General features: G+C 46.1%; 2 protein-coding genes across 30 annotated transcripts; one reads left to right on the forward strand and one right to left on the reverse strand.

The window, feature by feature from the left end:
- On the forward strand, positions 1 to 4,784 carry mthfsd (methenyltetrahydrofolate synthetase domain containing). Of its 29 annotated transcripts, none has more exons than XM_057016623.1 (12): positions 3 to 184; positions 307 to 410; positions 930 to 1,298; positions 1,384 to 1,474; positions 1,664 to 1,776; positions 1,922 to 2,047; positions 3,017 to 3,299; positions 3,335 to 3,361; positions 3,400 to 3,438; positions 3,478 to 3,516; positions 3,595 to 3,660; positions 3,698 to 4,115. In XM_057016623.1, exons 1-12 carry the CDS (start codon positions 136 to 138, stop codon positions 3,946 to 3,948), a joined length of 1,557 nt encoding a protein of 518 aa, XP_056872603.1. In that variant the 5' UTR covers positions 3 to 135; the 3' UTR covers positions 3,949 to 4,115. The 29 variants fall into 29 exon arrangements, with proteins under 29 accessions (XP_056872595.1, XP_056872564.1, XP_056872586.1 ...); XM_057016631.1 differs by lacking the exon at positions 3,335 to 3,361 and adding an exon at positions 764 to 877 and having other exon boundaries at positions 4 to 184; positions 930 to 1,043; positions 1,185 to 1,298; ... (2 more) ...; positions 3,556 to 3,660; positions 3,698 to 4,784; XM_057016460.1 differs by having other exon boundaries at positions 6 to 184; positions 3,556 to 3,660; positions 3,736 to 4,784.
- Positions 4,785 to 5,745: 961 nt separating this feature from the next.
- On the reverse strand, positions 5,746 to 8,937 carry foxf1 (forkhead box F1). Its single transcript, XM_057016674.1, has 2 exons — positions 7,644 to 8,937; positions 5,746 to 6,917 (listed from the first exon to the last, which is right to left on the reverse strand). Exons 1-2 carry the CDS (start codon positions 8,617 to 8,619, stop codon positions 6,754 to 6,756), a joined length of 1,140 nt encoding a protein of 379 aa, XP_056872654.1. The 5' UTR covers positions 8,620 to 8,937; the 3' UTR covers positions 5,746 to 6,753.
- Positions 8,938 to 9,612: the final 675 nt, after the last annotated feature.

Here is a 9,612-nt window from a genome sequence, read left to right on the forward strand (position 1 = left end):
CTTGTAGTCGCATTGTCCCTCGTGGGCCTCCGTAGAGATGATAAATAGGGACAAGCCTGTTCAGCTGTTCACAACATTCACTTTTTATAACTCTCCTAAATGAGCCCGCTGTGTTGTCTTTAAAAACCCCTTCATATGGCCTGTTTAAAATGCGCGATGGCGCCTGTTATAATAATAAATCCTGGTAGGTTTTGTAACTGTGACGTTTGTGTTAAAAGTCCGACTGTTAAACTGCTAATAATGCTCCGGCTTGGTTCTTTGTGTTGCTATTTATTTATTACTTTTTTGATATTGTTCTCACTTCAGGAACATCGAAATGGGACATACGTGAAAAAGTGTGGGCCTACATTGAGAGCAAGAATTTGGCCAACTATCCAAGACCCGTTTTCAACAGAATCCCAAACTTCAAGGTACGTTTACGTGTTGTCGGATTTATCAGTGCTCATTGGACAGTTGTCCAACCTAACATTGACAACAGGAAATGTGATGGGAATAAACAGAGACAGAAACAACAAAGCCGTTGCTGGAGAACATTTTCTGACTATGAATGTCTGATTATTACAAATCCTCATTCAAAGGCACATTTTTGGAAGAATTCCTGTTTCCTCTGTGTCTGGCTCGCTCATGTCTGTTCTATATGTTGGCAATACATAGGAATTGAGGCATAGATAGGTAGAACCGGTGCTACAGTGATGACAACGGGTCAACTGTTGCCCTTCCTGCCAAGTCTTTGCAACTCATCTGCTATTTACCCACCGGCCAGGGGGCAGCTCAGGCTTGCAACAGGCTCTCAGAGCTCCAGGAGTTCAGGTCCAGCCAGACAGTCAAAGTCAACCCAGACAGGCCGCAGCAGCAGGCTCGCTTTGCTACTCTGGAAGTAAGTGTTTTAAGGTGAATAAAAGCTATTTCCCCTCCTTCCCCTCACGCAGGGTGCTTTCACAGCCTGTTCCAGAGTGTCAGAGCTGGATGTGTTCGCCCGAGCAGCTGAGGTGAAGGTGGATCCTGACAAGCCTCTGGAGGGCGCCAGGCTGGCAGTGCTGCAGGTTGCACTGTGGAGGAAAACCACACACCCAGTGTCACAACACATTATGTCCTATTTTCAGCTCAGCACTGGGAATTCCATATGCTTGGTTTATTTAACTATTCTTGTTTCACATTTGTTTTTCACCACTCGCTCTTCACAGGCGGGAAAAACTTTACTGGTCCCAACTCCTCGCCTTCGCACTGGACTTTTCAATAAAATTATTCCTCCCCAAGGTGCCAACAAACAACAGCTCCACATTTGTGCCTCTTCTCAGGTTTAAGTTTCCTACCGTTTGTTTCACTTTGCACGCACATTTAATCATTATAATAATACTTATTTATTTTCTCAAATTCTCTCAGGGTGTGAAACTTTTCAGCGTTCCGATTGAATTGGATGCAAAGTTGAAGGTGGACCTGGTGGTGGTTGGTTCTGTGGCGGTGTCAGAGAAAGGTAGCTGTTGTGTGGCAGATGTTTGCGCCACTGTGCAGTGTTTACTTCACATTATATTCAACTGCACTCTTTACCCAGGAATAACATGTAAGGTGTTTAAAAAAAATGTAGGTGTTTTATTTTGACACATGCATCTATAACAGGGTGCTGAATCAAGCCTGCCCTTTAAATGGTTCCTTTGCTCTGCAGGCCTTCGGATTGGAAAAGGAGAGGGCTTCGCTGACATGGAGTATGGAATGATGGCGTCAATGGGGGCTCTCAGTGACTCTACCGTGGTTGTAACGATAGTCCATGACTGCCAGGTTCGTTCTTTTATTACCCACCATCGAATATGATGTGGCAGAGCTTGAGCATCTTTTACTTTGTCTGCTTGATATATTTTGTCAACATGAAAATGTCATTCAGACATTTTTTGTATCTTTATTCCTTGGTTTTATGTCTTTTCAGATACTTGATATTCCAGAGGAATTAATAGAAAGTCATGATCTGACTGTGGATTATATCCTGACACCCACTCGAGTTATTAAAACCAATTGCCAGCGCCCCAAACCGCAGGGGATCATCTGGAGGAAGGTAAGAGTTTCTACTTGACACAGAGACATCACTTTCCTTCAGTTCTATATTAGGGAGTAAAAATAAATAAATAACTGAATCTGTTTTTTAAAAATAAAATATTTTTTTTTTTCTTTTCAAATGTTCTCTGACGACAAAATACTTTGTAGGTGGAACAAATTAAAACTACCCTGACGCGGGTTAGGGTCTGTTTTCAACACTGCCCCCTAGCGGGACACCAGCGACATCACATCTCATGAAAGGAGAAAACTATTAGTGTTTTTAAAAAAAAAAAAAATAGTGACAATCATCTTTAATCAGATTACTCAACAATCATGAGTAATTAATAATTATAGGAAATATGTCTATTACATTAGATAAATATGTTTAGTAAGACTTAAACAGAAATTTTAACAAATAGAATAAAAAGTGGTTTTAAATTTAAATGTGTAATAAGTCTATTTTAAAATGTTTGTACTTTAAAGGTGAGCTTTGTGCTTTGGGTGTAATTTTTCACCTAGTATTTTGTCTTGTGGACATTATTGTTATGTGAAGGGTGAGTGTAGCCTCTGGGTTCCTTAAGACATGCTCGTAAGTAAACAGGACCCAGTGACCTCACTGGCAGGAAGGCCATGTCTGATCATCAAAGGCTCCTCTGCCCAGCCAGCGTGGCTCTGCAGGAGCAGGGGAACGACGGGTCAAACAGGCCAACATAAAAACAATAGCCCCGTATATCCTTTACAGGACTGGCCGGCATCAAAGGCTGCCAAGACACTTACAGGCCCAACAAATCAAGAGAACAGTCTTTATTTTTAACCGCTTAGGAAGTGAAATGTCCTGCTTCTATAATGATAGTCATGCCTATATCACTTAAGCTGTGACCAAGAACAGTTCGTAAGCATTCAGTTTTCGTTTATGGAGCGGTAGTTTTGCAAGGTGCTTTTGCCTGTTTCTTCAATTCTGAAAATATTCCCCTCTCTGTCCCCTCAGCTGAGCAAAGAGAAGCTGGAGAAGATCCCCATCCTGCGGAGGCTGCGAGCTTTTGAGGAAAAGACTCTGAAGGATGTATCGCTGGGTCCGACACCCATTCCAGCAGCGCCCAGTCTACAGACCGGCAGTAGCATGGCAGGGCAGAAAACAACAGACAGGCCGGAGGGAGAATCCACAGAGGGAGCAAGAGCTCAGCTAGGACAGAAAGATAGACGGCAAAAGAGAGGGTGGCAAAGAAGAGGCAACAGACAGAAGCAGGGTCCAGAGGAAGGTGGACAAGGCCAGACAGAAGCAGGGTCCAGAGGAGGTGGACAAGCAACAGACAGAAACAGGGTCCAGAGGAAGGTGGCCGAGGCCACAGACAGAAGCAGGTTCAGAGGAAGGTGGACAAAGCAACAGACAGAAACAGGGTCCAGAGGAAGGTGGCCGAGGCCACAGACAGAAGCAGGGTTCAGAGGAAGGTGGACGAGGCAACAGACAGAAGCAGGGTTCAGAGGAAGGTGGACAAGCTACAGACAGAAACAAGGGTCCAGAGGAAGGTGGCCGAGGCCACAGACAGAAGCAGGGTTCAGAGGAAGGTGGACGAGGCAACAGACAGAAGCAGGGTTCAGAGGAAGGTGGACAAAGCAACAGACAGAAGCAGGGTCCAGAGAAGGTGGCCGAGGCCACAGACAGAAGCAGGTTCAGAGGAAGGTGGCCGAGGCCACAGACAGAAGCAGGGTCAGAGGAAGGTGGCCGAGGCCACAGACAGAAGCAGGGTTCAGAGGAAGGTGGCCGAGGCAACAGACAGAAGCAGGGTCCAGAGGAAGGTGGACAAAGCTACAGACAGAAGCAGGGTCCAGAGGAAGGTGGACAAAGCTACAGACAGAAGCAGGGTCCAGAGGAAGGTGGAAGTGAAGCCGTGCCTCTGGGCGCCACCACTGTCTGCCTGACGGCTCTTCCGTCCGGGCTGCGTGTCAGTGAGCTCAAGCGTCTCCTCCGGGAGCAGGACGCCGCCCCGCTGAAGCTCACCTGGCTGGGAGCTCAGCAGGAGGCCCAGCTGGACTACAGCAACTGTCAGGCAGCACAGCGCGTCCTCAAGGTTCTGCAGGGGCTCAGTTTACAGGCCGAACTGTCCAAGGGTCCACAAGGAGAGGAATGTTCTGGATGGTCCCATTGAAGACGGAGACTAGGAACCACAGCCACCGATACCAAGAGCAGCGGCGCTGGAGTGAGCGAGCAGCAGGCGGTAACACGGTGAAACTCTGCCAGAGCCTGTGAGAGTGGCGTGCACGGCCCGTTGGGTCGCCAGCCTCACAAGACCAAAGAAACCAGATTTAAACATCCTCCAAATGTTCCAAACACGGCAAACAAATGAAGCCCAAGAGAAGGTAAAGGATGGAGTGATTTACATATAATAAATGTATTATTTATTATGACTATAATAACTAATACATAAAAACATTACTTCATCTGGCCTTTTTGTTGTTGACCTGTTATTTAGGTTACATGTTTTGCTGTAAAAGTCAGTTGCTTCTGTAATTTTAATGACCTTTGTGCACGTGCAGGCGTGCCGAAAGCTTTTGTTTTTGGAATTTTATTTTGAGGATTTCCCAGTAACTGTTACGGCTCTTTATTAACGTTGTTCTTCCATCACATACAGCCTTATTTTCTACATTTCCTCCGAATTTTGCCAAGTTTGAGGCAGATGTTGATCAAAAGAAATCGTCAGTAGTTTTGATGTGCTACTTCAGCAGGACTCCTCAACATAAAAGCTGTTTTCTCTGAACTCGGGGGCGCGGATTGTAAAAGCAGTTGAATCGTCTTGTTTTGGTTGAGCTCATCTTCATAAACTGCTGTCCGCCATTATTTTATTTGACCTAAAGGAAATGTGAAATTGCGCTTCTAAATATAATCATTTGACTGTATAAATCGTATGCATCGCTGACTTATTTTTAACATTAATGTGGGATTCTACGTGTCGGTTTGAGCGCAGTTTGAGCCGTTGTCTCTGGTCTGTAACAGAAGGAGTCATTACCTCTTTTAAACACCGATCCGCCCTGAAGCGGCCTGCTTCCTCTTCCTCTGTCATTCGCACAAGTGTCCTCTTCTCCCTGATGTCTTTGCATGTACGGAGACACAAGTGCACGGCGTGTCTGTCCGCACGGAGCAGCTCTCGGGCTTTTTATGGCGCTGTCATGCGCGCCTGGCGCGGGCAACAGCTGCGGAGCCCCGACTCACCCCGGCGGCCCCACCGGAGCGCTGGAGCTCGGCAAATGTCATCGGTTTGTTAATGCGCTCTTTCCACTGCTGCTGAGCCTTCTCACCCTCCGCTGCACAGTGTACAGGGCAGGGGTTCAGGCACTGGTCACCACGTGAGATTTGAAAGCTACATAAATATTAAAACGGCATATAGGGCCCCGAGTTCAAAGGAATTCGGGCAATGACGTCTAAACAACCTTATTTCTACAGTAAAATAAACTAGGAAGCGTTTCAATGTGTATTTTTCTTTCATGCTTGCATGACCCATTTTTCTACCACAGTAGCACCTGTTGCTTTTAAAATTTCACGCTGGGATAAAAATAATCCCCCGAAAAACAGTTTTGAAACGTATCATGAATAATTGTGCGTCGTGCGTGTTTCATCGCAGCTCATCTGTTCAGCTCTATTTTAAGGAGGTTCTGTTTGCACAGGACGGCTTCATTTCTCAGGAATAATTTCATCTTCTCACAAAACAAAGATCTCCCGTCTTCAGACACGTGGGACTTAAAAGCTCCATTTATTTTTATTTGGATCCAGAGATTTTCAACAGCTCGATCGCATCAATTTGGGCTTCAAGAATCATGTTGCCTCAGGGTGAGAAAAAAAAGTGAAATAAAAATCCTTGTTTTGGTGGATTCGGGCTTCGACGGCCCAGCATATATATTTTATTTCATTATAAATGATTTTTTTTCCATAATCTAGCCTATTAAAATCGGATCTCAATGATGGACCTTCACTATTTTTCCTACCAACATAAGTATACAGTGCCGAAAGTAATGATTTACATACGTCTAACACAAACGACATGACAGTGCTTACAATATATCCTCGATTTTTTAAACAAGCGTTCTCACAAATATTGCCAATAAAGCGTATACCTCCTTGGCCCATTCGCCTGAAATTAAAATATAGAATGGGCCTACAGAATAAATAAAACGTTGCGCTTAGAGGCTATTCAAAAAGTGCCTTCATTAATTTTACACAGTATATATGGACATGTATATGTACAGTAATGTCCACTATTTTTGTTTGATTGTTTTTTTCATTTCATAATTCTGATACGTCAGTCCAAAAAGAGCCTCGACCTAATGTGTCAAAAAGAAACAGGGTTTAAAAAAAAAAAAATCAGACGTGCATTTTTACATTGGCCTATGGAAAAGGACTAAAAGTGTGAAGTGGTAGTCATCCGCTCTGCAGGACTAAAGTAGTACCAAACAGCGGGTATTGCAGGCTGTCTTTATCCCGCTGGTCGATGCTGGTTGCAGAAAGGTTTTATTATTATTAGAATATATTATTATTATCGTGTGGTTGTTCGGGCCTGGCTCCCCGCCTCTGTAGCTGTTGCGTAAAAACAGAAAAAGTAGTCCGTTCTACGTTGCTTCTCCAGCCGGGGCAGGCCTGTCTGTCCCCCTCACTTGTTTATTTTTTTCCTCCCTCTTCACTCGTCTGAGTGACTTTTCCAGCGCGTTCTGGTCTGCAGGTCGTCCGTGGAGACATCACATGACGCAGGGCTTGATGTCCTGGTAGGCAACTTGTTGGTGGTGGTAGTAGGAGCCGCTGCTCGGCGAGTGCATCGCTGAGGACGTCATGGCGTTGAAGGAGAAGACGAACTCCTTACGGTCGCACATGCTTGGAGACTGGGAATGGTACCGGGGAATACCTGAGGAAGAGCGTTCAATGGTTACAATTTTAAAATGAAACAGATAAAAGCGTGTGTTTGACATATCTTTATTTATTTTATTCAGTATAGCTTTAAAAAAAAAACCTTAAAGTTTTAGTCTGGTTCTGTTTGCTTAACGCAAACGCCGATAGGCTCTGGATTTGCAGACCATTTAGCAAGCACGATTAAAGTTGTGTGTGTGTGTGTGTGTGTGTGTGTGGGGGGGGGGGGGTTGCAAGGCTAATTGACAGTGGCCCTCTTGCACGCCAGTCCCGGTGGACTCGAGGCCTCGGGGTAAAAGGCAGACTGGTTTCTACCCAGGCTTGTTTTTCTTGATTGGCGCAGCTCTCCGTCTCTCCCTGCCCCCTGGTCCCTCTTTTAATGTCTATCACTTCCAGAAAGTGCGTGCAAGTTTGGAAAGCCCGTTTGATTTTAAACAGGACACTGACGAAATCCTTTTATTGGTACTTTTCTTAGAGTTGTGTCACACACTGGTGTGTTTTTGGTGAAACGAGTTTATATATGTATACATTTTTTTATTTTAAAAAAGTAATGTGTTTTCCATGAGGCACTTTTGGCCCGAACATCTGTGCCTGCCGTGCTTGACCCACGCAAAACGTTTTGAGCAAAGCATCATGTAATTTGATTTGAATTACTGCGGCACAGTTCCTTCTTCTAATTTTTATTTTCCAGTAAGTCAGTGCGCTACCGCTCCAGTGCACTTACCTTGTAAATCTGTAGTGCTGTGGCCGTTCTGGTGCAGGTACGATTGGTCCAGTGAGTGCGTTGGCAAGCTGGGCTGCAGCGGGTTTGTCCCTGGATTACAAGGAGAAAGAGGCTGCTGCTTGACGTAGGAGGCCCCGTTGTTGAGTGAGGCCGGGGGAGCTGGAGCCCACGCCGAAGCTGAGCTCGAGTAGACGGGATGAGGCTCCATTACTCCCCCGCTGGTTAGCAGGGGGGAGCCAGAATTGTCGTGATGGGGATAATCGCTCCCAGCGGATCCCGTACAACTTCCCATGTAGGAATGTCCACTGTTGCTCGTCAAGTGTGACATGGTGTGTCCGGATAGACCCATGTCCATGTTACCTGCCAAGTGTCCGTTCATCATCCCGATCCCGCTGTCCAGAGGCAAGCTGTTGGGCGGACAGGACAGGCCCCCGCCGCTCCCCTGAAAGTTGTAGGACTCGGGGATGTGGTTGAATCCCAGGCCGTTCATCATGCTGTACATGGGCTTCAGCGCCTGGCACTTGCGCCTGAAGCCCCTGGGTCTCCTTCTGAAGGAGCCCTCCTCGAACATAAATTCACTAGCCGGATCGATAGTCCAATAATGTCCTTTCCCTGGCCGACCGAGGCCCTTCGGCAGTTTAATGAAACATTCGTTGAGGGACAAGTTGTGACGCACAGAGTTCTTCCATCCCTGGTACGAGCCCCTGAAGAACGGAAAGCGGCTCTGCAGAAACTGGTAGATTTCGCTGAGCGTCAGCCGCTTGGTCGAAGAGCTCTGGATTGCCATGACTATCAAAGCGATGTATGAATATGGGGGTTTCTCTGGTCTGCGGATCCCCGCGTTGGTCTTTTTGGCTTTTGTGGTGGATGAGGCGGTTTCCATCACCGCCGTCTGTCCGTGCGGCTTCTCCGGACCCGACATCGGGCTGCTCTGAGCAGGCGTCTGCGCTGGGGGCTGCTGGACTTCTGCCGTCATTAGTTCAGTCTTGTTTTCGAAATGACAAACAACGTTTTCCCACTTATAAACACGAAGCCGGATACTGCTTCCCGAGCGTACAGGGCCGAATAATAAAAATGACCATCGGCAACGTGCTGGTAAGCTGACGCAGGAGCCAAAGGCGAGGCTGTCTTCCTCCCTCCTTCCTTTAAAAAGAGTCTCAAGCAGAATCGACTTGTATTCGAGGTCCGAATGGGATAAGGAGCAGAACAGGAGCCGCTTTCCACTTCAGTTGGTGTGTTGTCGTGCGTCCGAGGAGCTCACTTTTTACTTATCTGTTGCCATGAGCGCACTGGGAGCCGCTGTCTTTGCCATCCAAACGTTAAGACCCGCCCAGTTCCCTCCTACTCCAGCGGTGGGCTGTGAGCACGCACATCTGTGCGCCTTCACTTTTCAGGAAAATGCTTCCCCAGTCCTTATACTGAAATAAGGAATATATCAATTCTAACAGAATGCAACAATCAGTCCAACACTATATGCTTGATTACCGTGACGTCATGTTGTGGACATTAAACGCACATCACAATAGTACACGTGAAGGCTTCACAGCATGTTGGGTTGCAAAAGGCTGAATTTTTATTTATTTATTCCAACATTGACAGTCAACTAGTGGTCATAAAAAGTCCTTCACAAGCCTGATTCAGAGGAAAAAACCCAACATTTATATCTTTATATCTTTCCACATTGATACACCAGCTCGCCCAGCAGGCCGTGTCCCACTGCTTTATTATACTATCAAATATATTCTACAACATTTCGGAACATGAAAAGCATTTAGCAGAGAGCATGCCCCTCAGATTTAAAACCACCCTCCCGTTTTCTGTACAACATAGACAGGAACATGGGCAGGATGTTTATACAGCACAATGTAAACATTTTCTCTGGCCTTCTTTAAATAAAAAAATCAAGCAAAAGTCCCGTTTAGATCGGCTAATACTCCATCTGATGTGATATGTCCGTCTTGTCGTGGCC

This window comes from Takifugu flavidus, chromosome 2 (genome assembly GCF_003711565.1).
Source record: "Takifugu flavidus isolate HTHZ2018 chromosome 2, ASM371156v2, whole genome shotgun sequence".
Classification (NCBI taxonomy): domain Eukaryota; kingdom Metazoa; phylum Chordata; class Actinopteri; order Tetraodontiformes; family Tetraodontidae; genus Takifugu; species Takifugu flavidus.

Bases quoted from the DNA above. Each gene is read 5' to 3' on its own strand.
- mthfsd (XM_057016398.1), top strand. From the start codon at position 136: ATGGCCTGTTTAAAATGCGCGATGGCGCCTGTTATAATAATAAATCCT. The intron at 2,048-3,016 runs GTAAGAGTTTCT...CTGTCCCCTCAG, and splicing joins AGGGGATCATCTGGAGGAAG to CTGAGCAAAGAGAAGCTGGA. The intron at 3,661-3,697 runs GTCCAGAGAAGG...AGACAGAAGCAG, and splicing joins AAGCAACAGACAGAAGCAGG to GTTCAGAGGAAGGTGGCCGA.
- foxf1 (XM_057016674.1), bottom strand. From the start codon at position 8,619: ATGACGGCAGAAGTCCAGCAGCCCCCAGCGCAGACGCCTGCTCAGAGC. The intron at 6,918-7,643 runs GTAAGTGCACTG...GCTCTTCCTCAG, and splicing joins CAGCACTACAGATTTACAAG to GTATTCCCCGGTACCATTCC.